Source organism: Lacerta agilis, chromosome 1, assembly GCF_009819535.1.
Source record: "Lacerta agilis isolate rLacAgi1 chromosome 1, rLacAgi1.pri, whole genome shotgun sequence".
Lineage (NCBI taxonomy): Eukaryota > Metazoa > Chordata > Lepidosauria > Squamata > Lacertidae > Lacerta > Lacerta agilis.
The window spans coordinates 20,723,922-20,737,673 of record NC_046312.1 but is presented as its reverse complement, the minus strand read 5'-3'; the positions used below and the strand labels follow the sequence as shown (position 1 = coordinate 20,737,673).

The 13,752-nt window shown below is 44.0% G+C and overlaps 1 protein-coding gene across 1 annotated transcript in view; it reads right to left on the bottom strand.

The window, feature by feature from the left end:
• The window catches only part of ITPK1 (inositol-tetrakisphosphate 1-kinase), a 112,628-nt gene that overhangs the window by 33,012 nt on the left and 65,864 nt on the right, over positions 1-13,752 (bottom strand). The window contains exon 3 of the mRNA XM_033140757.1: positions 9,959-10,084. Within this exon, the coding sequence (XP_032996648.1) occupies positions 9,959-10,084 (126 nt within the window). The remainder of the gene's footprint in view (positions 1-9,958; positions 10,085-13,752) is intronic.

The following is a 13,752-nucleotide window of genomic DNA, read 5'->3' as shown; positions in this document are numbered from 1 at the left end:
AGAATCAGTTACCGGAGGGTGGCATACTCAGAATTCATGTCCTGTCAACTTTTGATTTAGTTATACTTTAAAGGGGTGGGTGCTTGTACGTTGAAGGGGGGGAAAGGAAATCGATCACACTTGGCCTAGCATAGGCACTTCCTTGATTGCTCACCCAAGGTTGAAAGGGAAGCTGAATCTAAGTCATATACTAAATCATCTGAAATCAGTGGGCATGGCTAGCCTGAGCTTTCCGATTTTAAAGTGTTTATTCTGAGTATGACTTAGTTGCATACCACTGTTTTTTTAAAAAAATGTCTCCAGGGAACCTTTCCATAACCACTTTTCTGCCAAGGACCCCCTGCATGTTGGAGAAAATTATGGGGAACACACTCAATTTGGTGGGGGGGGCAGAGGTGCTAAGCCATGGGTAGGCAAACTAAGGCCCAGGGGCCAGATCCGTCCCAATCGCCTTCTTAATCCAGACCGTCCGCGAATAGAATCAGCGTGTTTTTAAAGGGGTAAAATGTGTCTTTTTATTTAAAATGTATCTCTGGGTTATTTGTGGGGCCTGCCTAGTGTTTTTACATGAGTAGAATGTGTGCTTTTATTTAAAATGTATCTCTGGGTTATTTGTGGGGCATAGGAATGCATTTGTTTGTTTTTCCAAAATATAGTCTGGCCCCCCCACAAGGTCTGAGGGACAGTGGACTGGCCCCCTGCTGAAAAAGTTTGCTGACCCCTGTGCTAAGCAATCCAAATGGGCCTCACCATTTTCTCTGACCTGCAAATGCTGTTATTGCCTTGAGAGGTGGGGGTGGTCATGAAGATTTACATACAGTGGTACCTCCGGTTACGAACTTAATTCGTTCCGGAGGTCCGTTCTTAACCCAAAACTGTTCTTAACCTGAGGCGTGCTTTCACTTATGGTGCCCCCCGTTGCCGCCACGCAACTTCCGCTCCCATCCTGGGCACAGTTCGCTACCAGGAGCGGAGTTCGTAACCCGAAGCATTTGTAAGGACGACGGTACATACCACGAGGTTACACTGTACTGTATGTTACATTTAGGTTATTTTTGCCTCTGTTCTTGGCATGTGAAAGTTTTAGACACACACACACACACACACACACACACACACACACCCCACCAGGCATTTGTATTCCTTTGCTGATAGAAGTTAATCCCGTAAAAGCTTATAATCCATTTGCTGCAAGAGAAAACAATATATAGTTGCGCTATAACAACATTTTCCAGCAGCAGCAGCAGCAGCAATACAGCAAAAATCTTGTGCAAAATAAAAGGAGACATTCCATCGGCTCCACGCATCTATCCATTTGTGAAAAAGCAGCCATCTGGCTTACATCAGCAGGTGGGCCGTAAGAAGCTCAAGGTGAGTTCAGGTTTTCCCTGAGCAGTGGGCTCAAAGACCTTGAATTAAAAACACCAGATAGTTTTGTTTTAGATTTGCAAATAGAATTTTATTTTAAAGACTGGACTTCTTTTGTGGGCTTTCTTTGCGCAAGCTAAGAGAAAGGCAGAATTAATACAAAATCAGTTTCTCCTTCACCTACACTCAGAGGGGCGAATGCAGCATTTTATAATATTGTGCCATCCAGTTGCAAGACACCTTACACAGCAACGTTAGTGGAAGACATGTTCCACAGGACTTACAACCCTTATTTACAATTTTTTTTTGGGGGGGGAGGGAAGAGTGAGAGAGGGTGATTGAGAAAGAGAGAGGAGAAAGTATCAAGCAAATGCAGTTGCCCACACTCAGGCTTTGTTTAAGTGGTGTTTGTGTGTCTGTGTGTGTGTGTGTGTGCATGTACATGCAGACTAAGCGGCTAAAACTTAAAAACTTCATAGAAAAGGTGGCAGAGCCAAGAGGCAGCAGTCTGCAGGTGTTCTGGGAGAGCGTTCCAGCCAAAAATGACAGGAAGGAGGAGTGGCCGTGTCAATACATAACCATTTGTCTTGCTTACTGCCCTTCAATGGAAATGCCCACTTGAGACAAGTGCTTTCACGCAGCACAAAGGCAACATGGGTTGTTCCTAGGCAGCAGAAAGCCTGTGCACGATCAAAGTCCTAAGTTCATTATGCACCAGCCTAACAATAGGTAGGGAATTTGTTCTTGCCCTCTGATAGACAGCAGGAGCTCACGTGCACCGCATGAAGACAGCTCATGGCGCTGGGCAGCACACAAGAGGAATTAGTCACTTTTTAAGCCTTATAACAAGGACACAGTGCACACCAGGCTACATGTTGCACAAAACTCCAGATTGCCCAGTGTGTAACTCTTCCCCAAGCTGTAATCAACTTGCCTTTGTGTTTTTAAATGTTTTTGTTTTATTTTTAAGTGTACTGTTTTTCTGCTTTGTTGTTTGCTGTCCTGGACTCCTTTGGGAGGAAGGGCAAGTGAAATTAATAATAATAATAATAATAATAATAATAATAATGATGATGATGATGATGTATACTCCACTCTGCCATCTTGCAAAGTCTTCTTAATTAGAAGGGGGAGATCTCTTAATTTTCTGCAAACCAGAAAAGAAATTGTACAAAATATTCAGTGCCCGCAACGTGTTTTCTGATAGCGTGTTACGAAGGTGGGAGAGGAAGGGAAACAGAAATCGGTTATACTAAAAATATCAGCTGACTGAACTTAAAGGACACGCATATCCCAGGCAATTAAGTCAGAATTGGATTGTGCAAACACAGAATTGGGTTGTTCAAGTTGTTACACTTTTAAACGAGTTCTCAAAGTCAGTTATCTGAAAGGTAGTAGGCTCTCTCTCACCACCCAGCCTAAGAATCTGGCTAGTTCCCATTCCCTTACGATCAATGTCAGAATGTCAGCATCCCTTCTTATCCTGCCATTCTGCAGAAAGACTAGAGTCTCAGCAGGAGCACATTTTTCAGAAGTGGTGCAATAATGATTAAAATAGGGGTGCAATAAGGGGCAAAGGGTGGTGGGCATTATAATGTTAATCTGGCACTGGCATGGGGGAACTATTAAATGAAATCTATAACTCCTTGCATTGCATGCTATTAGCTTTGTTAAAATCTGTGCAAAAGTGTCGTCTTGAAATTTTTAAAGATGAGATAGCTACCCAGCCTGGCAATAAAATGTCTCGCTAACAAAGCTGGTATGTATGAACTTCTGTCTCCAAGCCTCCCTCTCGTGATCCTTGGCTTGCCTAGAAATACTATAAGGAATATGCCTTCTAAATTAAATTCCTATGTGATTTCATTCTCTCCCCCTTTTTCATATAAAAAAGGATCATGTGGAATTCTTCATAGCAGGCTGATAACTGCAACTCCTTAAAAGCAAGAGAGCTGGTGAACAAGGGCCACTAGTAAACATGGTTTCTGTGGAACATTATTCTCAGTCAACCTACAGCCAAAGCGAGGTCAACCAGACGCAATATGACCCAGCATGCATTTCCACTTAGGGTAACGTGCAAAGGCTAGTGTATTTATCTGTACTTTTACAGCGGATAAATACATTGTTCAAAACAGCTTGTAAGAAAGAGCAGTGACTGTTCAATAAGCTGGACACAAATTTATACATATATATATTTTCTTACATATGCAGTCAAGTTTGATAGCTTCAACAGAAGGCCATGTTATGTCGCTAAAGCCACAGCAAATCGTAAATAAATTAATCATGACAAAGTTAAACGAAAGGCCGTTATGCCTGAGCATCTGAGTGAAAGTGGCATGGAGCACAACACTAGGGCATGAATAGCAAGCGAACTAATGCCGCTGAAGCTGCTCTCCGTAATGTGCATTTTAAGCAAAGATAAAATCAATAGCCTCTATAGAACTGCTCATGGAGCTAAAAGCATTTTTGTAATGATAGTGCATGCAGAGCACCTTCTTGAACATGCCCAAGAGTACAATAAGAATTGCGTACAAGCTGTGCAACGGCCTGGGTGTCACACAAGTGTGCAATTATATCTGGAAACGAAATATGCCATCCTCAGAATCTAATTTAAAATGAGCAAACATCTACTAAGCCTTTTGTGAAGAAAAGCGAACCAGAGAATAGTCAGGCTACAGTGTATGCAGTGGATTTTGGAAAATGTTTTCTTTTTTTCTGAATGAAAGCAATTAAACAGCTTTACAGACCATTTGTATTACTTTGGGTGGGTGGGGGTTCTATTAGTAGTAGTAGTAGTAGTAGTAGTAGTAGTAGTATGCCTCTAATTTTTATACTCTATTTAATAAAATGCAAGATTTATTATTGGTTTCATATATTCAGTTGATCTTCCTATTTGAATCCTATCACAGCATCCCCTGGATTTTGATGCTTTCTTATTTCATTCTTATCTCTCGGGGTTACCATTGCATTTCTTCCTCTATTAAATTTGCACTAGATTGCTGCTGTGCTATTTCTCAATGGCAGGGACTGAGGGACAGCAGCCAGAAATGAGAAGGGCCACAGAGTACGTGGGATGCTTCACCGCCATGGCTCTGGCAAAATATTGGGTACCACTGCAGGAACAGAAGATGAGGGAGGAAACTTTTCCTAATTTCTCTGCTTACCTCATCGACCACCAATCAAATCTGGCCCAGCAGGAGTGGGGAGATAAGAATCTGGCCTACTGACCAGAAAAGTTTCCTTGCCACTGGCTTATCTTGTTTACTTTTTTTACTGAATTGTCTTCTCATTATATTAGCTACCACAAGATTTAGTGATGACCACCAACTTGGATGGCTTTAAAGGGGCTTAGACAAATTCATGGGGAATAAGGCTATGAATGGCTACTAGTCAAAACCACTTAGAGGGTTGTTGTTGTTTACAATTAAGCGGCATACAATTTCTGTTTAATAAAGCAAATAAAACTGAGGTTGTAATATTTCCAATACTACCAGTTGCTAAGGAATACGAGTGGAAGAGTGCTATTGCACTCAGGTTCTGCTCTTTATTTTATTTATTTACTTTCTTACATTTATATCCCACTTTTGCCATCATGAAACCCAGGGCAGAATACGTGTAGTACCGAAGCAGACACTCATCTAGACGCTAACCAGATCCAGCCAAGCATAGCTTCAGCAAGGTGGTGGCCTTGGAAAATTTGTTGGATTTCCATGGGCATCTGGTTGTCCACAATTAGAGAACAAGATGCTCAGCTATATGGTCCTTTGGTTCGTTCCAGCAGAGTTACGTATTATTAAGGTAGAGTAAATATTGCTTGCTGTTCGATTTCATCAAAATTAGCCTGAATGTTTGATACAGACTGCAATAAGGTAAAGGTAAGAGGACCCCTGACCATTGGATCCAGTCGTGTCCGACTCTGGGGTTGCGGCGCTCATCTCGCGTTACTGGCCAAGGGAGCCGGCGTACAGCTTCCGGGTCATGTGGCCAGCATGACAAAGCCGCTTCTGGTGAACCAGAGCAGTGCACTGAAACACCATTTACCTTCCCGCTGGAGTGGTACCTATTCATCTACTTGCACTTTGACATGCTTTCGAACTGCTAGGTGGGCAGGAGCTGGGACCGAGCAACAGGAGCTCACCCTGTCGCGGGGATTCGAACCGCCAACCTTCTGATCAGCAAGCCCTAGGTGTGGCGTTTGTAAGGGGTTAAGTGGCTGACCCTAGGCTGACCAATAAACAGAGGGGGGAGGAGCTAGGGGCAGCTGAAGGAGTCAGTTAGAGAGTGGGGGTTAAGGGCAGTTGATGAAGAGCAGTTGGTTGAAGGAGTTGGTTGGTGGGTGGTTGTTGATTGTGAGGGTTGGTGGTGAGGTAGAGTGGTGAGCGTAGGATTAGGACAGGGTTGTAACCAATATCTTAAGTTGTTGAAGTTTTTAAATAAACACTTATTATTTTGTTTAAAATTGCACCCTGACTGTGAAAGTTATTACCAGGGAGGGGATCCTGGTTGGTGGCAGCGAAGTGCCGTGGTGGCACAGGGATCAATAGTCCGTCAAACGACTGGGGACCCTGTGTGATCGCCACACTAGGCTCTGTGGTTTAACCCACAGCGCCATCCGCCTCCCTTACGTATTATTACCTCAAGCTTAATTTATTCCAAACCGAGCACCCGCCTTCCTATTTCTACATCGGAACCTTCCTTTTCTCTCACTGTGAATAATACTTGTGTTCTTCCTTCTCCTCCAAATGCTGAATTGTGAGTCCTCCAACTCTCCCCCCACCCCCACTCCTTTCATTCAAGCCCCAGCAAAGAAAACCATACTGGTATCAGCCTGAAATGTCTTTTGTCTTCTACTCCTAACAGTGCCTTATTATTTTATTCTTTCATGGCTTGATTGCTCTCTCTTTGTTCTGATTGGCATCTCTCTCACCTTCACCCTGGATCTCCTTTCTCCCACGTTTTCCTTTCGTTAGAGAATTCTATTCATTTGCTTCCATTCCCTTAGCTGATTCAATTTAAGTCGCTGCTGCTTCTTTTTGTTCATTTTTTAAAATCTCTTCACTTCCTTTTATCTATCTCTGCTTCTTTCTCTTCATTTGCCTTCTTGTTTGGTTGAGTCTACTGATAACGTTCCTCTTGGTTAAACCTCAGGTTGCTTCCTCTATTCTCTGTTCCTGCCCCCTTTTCTCTGGAACTTGCACAGTCTGTGCTTCTTCCTCCTTGCATATGTTTCAGCAGCCTCTGAAAACTTAGCTTTGCTACCAAGCCTTTGACACCTGATCTCTGCCTCTCAATCTTCCTTGTACTCAAAGGAACATAGGAAGTTGCCTTGAGTTACCCACTGGTCCACCTAGCTCTGTACTGCTCAAAGCATCTCTGCAGGGATCAAGCAGGAGCTTTCCCCAGCTCTACCTGGAGACACAAGGAATTGAAGCTGAGACTTTCATAGAAGCATAAAATTGTATAGTTGGAAGGGACCACAAGGGTCATTCTAGTCCAACCCCTTGCTATGCAGGAATCTTTTTGCCCAACATGGGGCTCAAGCCCATGATCCTGAGAGTACTATGCAACTGAGCTATCCCATGCAAAGCAGGTGCTGTACCACTGAACCACGGTCTTCCCCTCTCCCCACAAAGGCTCTTCTAAAGAAAAGTTATGGGCAGCGTTTGCTCTTCTTAATATAACTCTTGCACACTACCTAGATTCTAAGGTGCTTCATAAATTATAATTGCTATTGGGTTGCAGGCATCCAGAAGGAAGGAACATCCGCTGCCACTGGAAGGGGAACAGGCAGGAGACTTCTTCTGTATCTTCTATCCCCCTAAAGCGCCTTGCACCTTCTGCAACTGAGTTCTCAGGTGGGGGCAGGTGACAGTGTTAGAAACAGATATATAAGAAACCCCCTCAGGAGATTGTTGGTGCTGACCCTTACACGGCAGGAGGGAGGGGCAATGTTTATTCATGTAGCTGCTAATTAGTACACAGCTTAATTTAATATCCAGAATTGAGCCCAAGGGATACCCAGTTGCATCAAATAACTTCAAGGTCAGATGAATGGTGTTTTTACATTGCCAAGCACTGATGGGGATTTCTTGCTCCTGTTTAGTTACCACAGAAGCTTGCAGCGCTTGGCAGAGGCTTTTCCTCCCAGAACACACAAGGGGTAGGGTATTGCCAGTTATACGCGGCATGGTCCAGAGTCAACTTCTTCTGCACCAACCATTCCAACAGGAAGCCTGCAGAGCTGATTAGGCAGAGGTCAGGTGTGTAAGGGTGTCCCCATGCGATAAGAATGTTGTTGTTGGCATCCATCTGTCTTGAGAGAGAATGGAGTGTGCCTCCAGGGGTGAGCAGCAATGAAATGTTTATGGAGGTCCTGGAATGCCCAGATGACAAGACCCCCCTTCTTGGCCTCACTGATGTGGTCCTTGGCTGCAGGAGTTGCCGGAAGGAGGCGTACAAATTGCCATCCAACCATCTTAGGGACTCAACTCCAGATTTGTGTAGTGTTTACTCTGAATATCAAATGCTGGGAATCACAAGTAGGGAGAACACTGTTGTACTTGGGTCCTGCTTGCGGGCTTCCCATAGGTATCTGGCTGGCCACTGTGAGAACAGGATGATGGACAAGATGGGCCTCTATCCTGATCCAGCAGAGGTTTTCTTATGTTTTCAGTAGGGAGGAGAATGAAGACAACACAAAAGTCCCAGGGCAGACCAACAGTACATCCTCTAAGTCCTCTGTCCTGGGCTATGGAGAACAGAAATACCTTCACTTTTGCACTTGGTTTAAGTAGTCCTGCAAGAAGGTACTTAAACTATATATAGTTTAAAGTGTCTTTCTTAAGAAATCCACTTTAAAAGTACAGCGTAGAATAGTTTCTGTGAACAATAATTCTCTTGCTTTGTTTATTTGAAATATGCTACTTGGCTGCAACCATTGTGCAAAGGTCCTCCTGTATTTATTTTGTTTAAAATGGTGCTTGCCTCTCAATACCGAACAACTGAAAGCTTGTTTCCAGCTAAGCTATTTAATACGCTGAGCTCATCCAGCTGACAGCAAACGTCTTAAAGCTGCAAGAGCATCAGTTGAAAACTTCTGCTTCAAATGCAAAGGCTGGCCAATTAACTGGACCTCTTAATTTAAGAAGGTATCACCTTGAGGTTTTTGTACCCAAGGTAGAAAGAAAGAAAGAAAGAAAGAAAGAAAGAAAGACAATGTCAGCAACATAAAATGCTGCATTCAGGACTTGCAGAAGCAGTAATTCTCAATATCCAGGTCAGGTGTTTTTTGTACCATGTGCACATTCAAAAGGAAATGAAAGGAAAAGCCAAGGGAACAGGTCACATGACATGTACTGAAAGATGCCTGTGTTTAGCTCCTTAACTGCATTCACCACAGCCAGTGTGGTGTAGTGGTTAAGAGCGGTAGACTTGTAATCTGGGGAACCGGATTCGCGTCTCCACTCCTCCACATGCAGCTGCTGGGTGACCTTGGGCTAGTCACACTTCTCTGAAGTCTCTCAGCCCCACTCACCTCGCAGAGTGTTTGTTGTGGGGGAGGAAGGGAAAGGAGAATGTTAGCCGCTTTGAGACTCCTTCGGGTAGTGATAAAGCGGGATATCAAATCCAAACTCTTCTTCTTCTTCCTTCTGCTGCAGACCATGGTGAGAAATCTTTCTGGCCCAGTCCCCACCTCTCACAGGCTAACTTTGACATCACAATGACTTCAGGTGACTCCCCCCCCCCTTCCCTCTCTCCCCGGTCTTCTGAAACTACTGCTACTCTGAAACTACTGCTACTCGGCCAACCGGCTGAGCCTGCAGAAACAGCCTTTCAGCCAAGCCCTGCCCTTACCTGCGCAACACCTGACATCACATATGACACCAGGTGGGTGTGATTTGGCCACAAGGGGAGCCCTGGAAGAACCTAACTGTAGGCAATACAACACTGCACGATTACTGCTGCTAGGTCTAAAGGTGCAACTACAAGGAACATATGGCACAGGAAAACCACAAATAAATCCCTCTCCTCTGTAAGCTCACTTCCTCCCATGCTGAGACAATAATCAAATTGAGCACTTTCTCACAGTTGCCAGCCGGTAACGTTGTGCAAGGTCAGAACATCTACAAGCTATAGGGGTGCTGTTTGTAGCAGCTTCCCAGTTATACATAACATGTAGTTCTGTCCCCAAGACATCAAATTCCCACTCAACCCCCACCCTGAACACAAGACAACTCAGGGCATTTCCTCTTTTGAACAATTTTGCTGGCACAATCACAGGGCTGCAGATGCATACCCTGGCAAGGGAACAGTGCTCACCTATGTGATTTGCATCTCTTCACACATTCAAGCAGACCCAAGTTTACTGATGAGCAAGAGAAGAAAGGAAAATTCACCTTGGGAAAGTGCAATGGACATAGAGGGAAGGGTCACAGAAATTCTGCTGCTTTGCACATCTGAATGCTGTTCTGCAACACAGGCAGAAGGCCATAGGACTGCCATTTGCAGGTGGAGGGATAGCTTAAGATAACTCTTCTTCTTGCCTTTTGCATCTGCCATAAATCACAAGGAGGTTTCCAACTATGTTACTCACCTGAAACCTGTGAACCAGCTCCAGAGATTGGCTGTCATTTTGGTCAGCTTCAATGATGACGTCCGTCAGTTTGTGTATGATCACATCTAATGGACCCTGATCTTCTATCGGTTTGGTAAGGTCAAGCTGGAAAAGTCACAAAAATCAGAAAGTGGGTTTATTCTGTGTGAGATCAAATCTGGGTGTTCAGATGGAAACTCAGCTCCAGATATCAAGATACGGAGAATATTAGACTATCATGCTACATAGTTGAACATGCCAACCTGACCTACTGAGCTGGGACATCTATACACCTGCATCACATTGGCAGTGGCATTCTAAGGGGTGCTCAACTAGTAGCCATGAGCTATCATTTCCCAGAACCACTGCAGTCAGAATACAAAGATGTTTTACACCAATTCAGCTTATTGATCTATCTAGCTCAGTTCTATCTACTCAAGACAGTAGCTCTGCAATATCATCAGGCAGGCCTGTCTTCTGCAGCCCTACAAGATACCTGCAAACTCATTCCTGTTTTCTTCATAATGGTCCGAAGTCTCACAGTATGGTTAAGTTTCCAGCCAAAGCTAAATCTTTTGTAAAATAAAATATCTCCAATGCCACCTTGACCTGTCTTCCTTCTTGTGTCTGTATCCCCCCCCCCCCCGGGCACCAAGATGAATCTTAAGGCACTCTTGTCCACTGTCATGCGCTCAATGTTTGCACCAAGGAACAAATGATCTTACATATCCAATTCTGAGTTGGGAATGACTATGTAGGAAGACATCCAATCTAATGCTTTCCAAAATGGGCCTCCCACCTCACTTCTCACCAGCAAATGAATAAAGCTAGACCATGTTGTGCCACAGGAACAGAGGAGGAACTATGCCAAGGCCACTTCTGTAGCATCTAGCCCAGGGGTTCCCAAACATGTGGCTTGTGGACCATCAGTTGTCTGCAAGCTTTAATCAGATGGTTCATGGTATGTCTGTGGATTTGTAGCTGAAAATGGGAGGTGGCATACCCATTGCACTGAATATTCATATTGATTTTTAATTGTATTTTTAATTACTTCTTCATTTAATAATATAAATAATTTAATAATTTCACTTATTCTAATTATTAAATTTAATTATTATGTAGAAGAGCAAATTTCAGGAAATGTATGTTGCATGACAAACTATAGCAGCTGAAATCCTCTCTTTTTATACATCTGTTGAAGGTCCTCTTTTGCATCTAACCACCTCAGTAGGACAGATCCACTTTTGAACACGCAGGTGGGGCCTGTCATCGTCACTTGCAGTTTGGGCTCCATATTGATTTGGAATTAATTGAGTGCACTGTTATTTAATGTGGCCAAGCAAAGATAAGTGGTTTTTTTTAAAAAAAGAAAGAAAGAGGAAATCCAGAAAAGCTAAGTAGTAGAAACTGCTGCATTTGCCAATGCTAAATCACCACTCTAAAATCCTGGGGGAAAGTGCATGGGTGGAACCTGCCTTTGTCTGTGTGTCCCAATAGCGCAACGACCTTAAATCTACAGGAAGTGCATGAGGCTCGGCAGAAGAACACAAGACTCTAGGGAGGCATTGGCAAGTGACCCTGAAATTTGCAAAATTTAGCATGCGCAGAAGCATCCTTTTAAGTTCACTTATATCATGTGATCAGGTAGACCTGCAGGCAGGTTGCTCACAGCACTTAAAAAAGAAAGAACTGTGTTTGCGTCCGTTTGAACTCAATTCCACCCCCCACAGCCCCCAAGTTCCTCAGAAGACAAGCAGGATGTAACAGAGACAATTAAGTTCTAGTGTCGTTTGCATGCAACGTAGGAGACAGAAAGGCAAACAAAAGTTTCACCACCGCAAAACACGTACTGAATCATGCAGCTGAGCATAAGGCGACAACTGCACATGCAGAGCAAAAGAAGAGACGGAAAGAGCACTTCGGTATTGCAGAGTCACAAAGAACTTTAAACTGTTATAAAGAAGGAACTTGAGACTCAAGGGCTCTCCTGTCCTCCCTTTCCTAGCAGCTGTAGGAAGCGGGACTATAGTTCAACGTCACAGCAGGGAGGCGAGGAGGAAGGGGAAGAAGGAATCCAGCAGTAGCAGTGCAAGAGGCATTATTCCCTCACCCAAAATAGTGTGAATGTAAACAATCCAAATAAGGATGAGGTATAAGAAGCTGTTGTTTTTTAACCATGCAGTTGCTTGGTTTGAGAGCCAGTGTGGTGTAGTGGTTAAGAGCGGTGGACTCGTAATCTGGGGAACCGGGTTCGCTTCCCCGCTCCTCCACAGGCAGCTGCTGGGTGACCTTGGGCTAGTCACACTTCTTTGAAGTCTCTCAGCCCCACTCACCTCACAGAGTGTTTGTTGTGGGGAAGGAAGGGAAAGGAGAATGTTAGCCACTTTGAGACTCCTTCGGGTAGTGATAAAGCGGGATATCAAATCCAAACTCTTTTTCTTCTTCTCTTCTTATTAATGCAAACATGATGCAATTATTTCCCCTGCTACAAATTCCAATGTGTACTAAAAGCTGGGGAGCATCTAATGGAGAGAGGAAGAACCTGTGGCCCTCCAGATGTTGTCGGACCACAAATCCTATCAGTCCCAGCCAGCATGGCCAATGGTCAGGAATTGTGGAAGGACATCTGGAGGTCCACATCATCCATAGGCATAACAATGGATGACGGCAGTTGCAGTTCAGCAACAACTGAAGGGCCAAAGGTTCCTCAGTCATGGTTGAGACCAGTGTTTCCCAAACTTGGGTCTCCAGCTGTTGTTGGATTACAACTCCCATAATTTCTGACTACTGGTCCCACTAGGTAGGGATTATGGGAGTTGTAGTCCAACAGCAGCTGGAGACCCAAGTTTGGGAAACACTGGTCTAGATCAGTTGTGAGGAACCTTTGGCCCTTCAGATGTTGCTGAACTACAAATCCCACCATCCATCGTTATGCTTGCTGAGGCTGATGGGAGCTGAAGTTCAACAACATCTGAATGTTCCAGTTACAGGTGGGTAGCCGTGTTGGTCTGCCATAGTCAAAACAAAATCGAAAATTCTTTCTAGTAGCACCTTAGAGACCAACTGAGTTTGTTCCTGGTATGAGCTTTCGTGTGCATGCACACTTCTTCAGATACACTGAAACAGAAGTCACCAGATCCTTAAATATAGTGGGGGAGTGGGGAGGGGTATTACCCTTCTGAGTAATACCCCTCCCCACTCCCCCACTATATTTAAGGATCTGGTGACTTCTGTTTCAGTGTATCTGAAGAAGTGTGCATGCACACGAAAGCTCATACCAGGAACAAACTCAGTTGGTCTCTAAGGTGCTACTAGAAAGAATTTTCGATTTTGTTTTAACATCTGAATGATTAAGGTAACCCTCACCTGGTCTACTCTACAGCCAAAACTCATGAAAAATATTGGAAGGCAAAAAATTGAGGCTTCGTTTTTTAAAGGGGAGTGGAGTTCACCTCCCTGGTCTAGAGGTATGCCTTCTATGTACTGTATTCCTTGTTATGGGATGTACATTACAGATGAATCAGCTATTTGGCCATCACAACTTAAAAACCCTCCTATTAACCTGTTTACTGCAAGGATTATTCGATTCAGAAATCTTTACCCTAAGAGATGTGAGGGTCAAGCATGCAAAACACCGCACTGCTCATACTTATCCACATAATATGTAAAGTCCCTGCACAACTAACTGCACAACACAAGGTTAATAAGAGAAATAATTAGCCACCCGAAACCGCTTGCACACAAGGAACAAATGCTCAGTATGTTGCTCGAGTTTTCCTCTAAATGCATGGGGA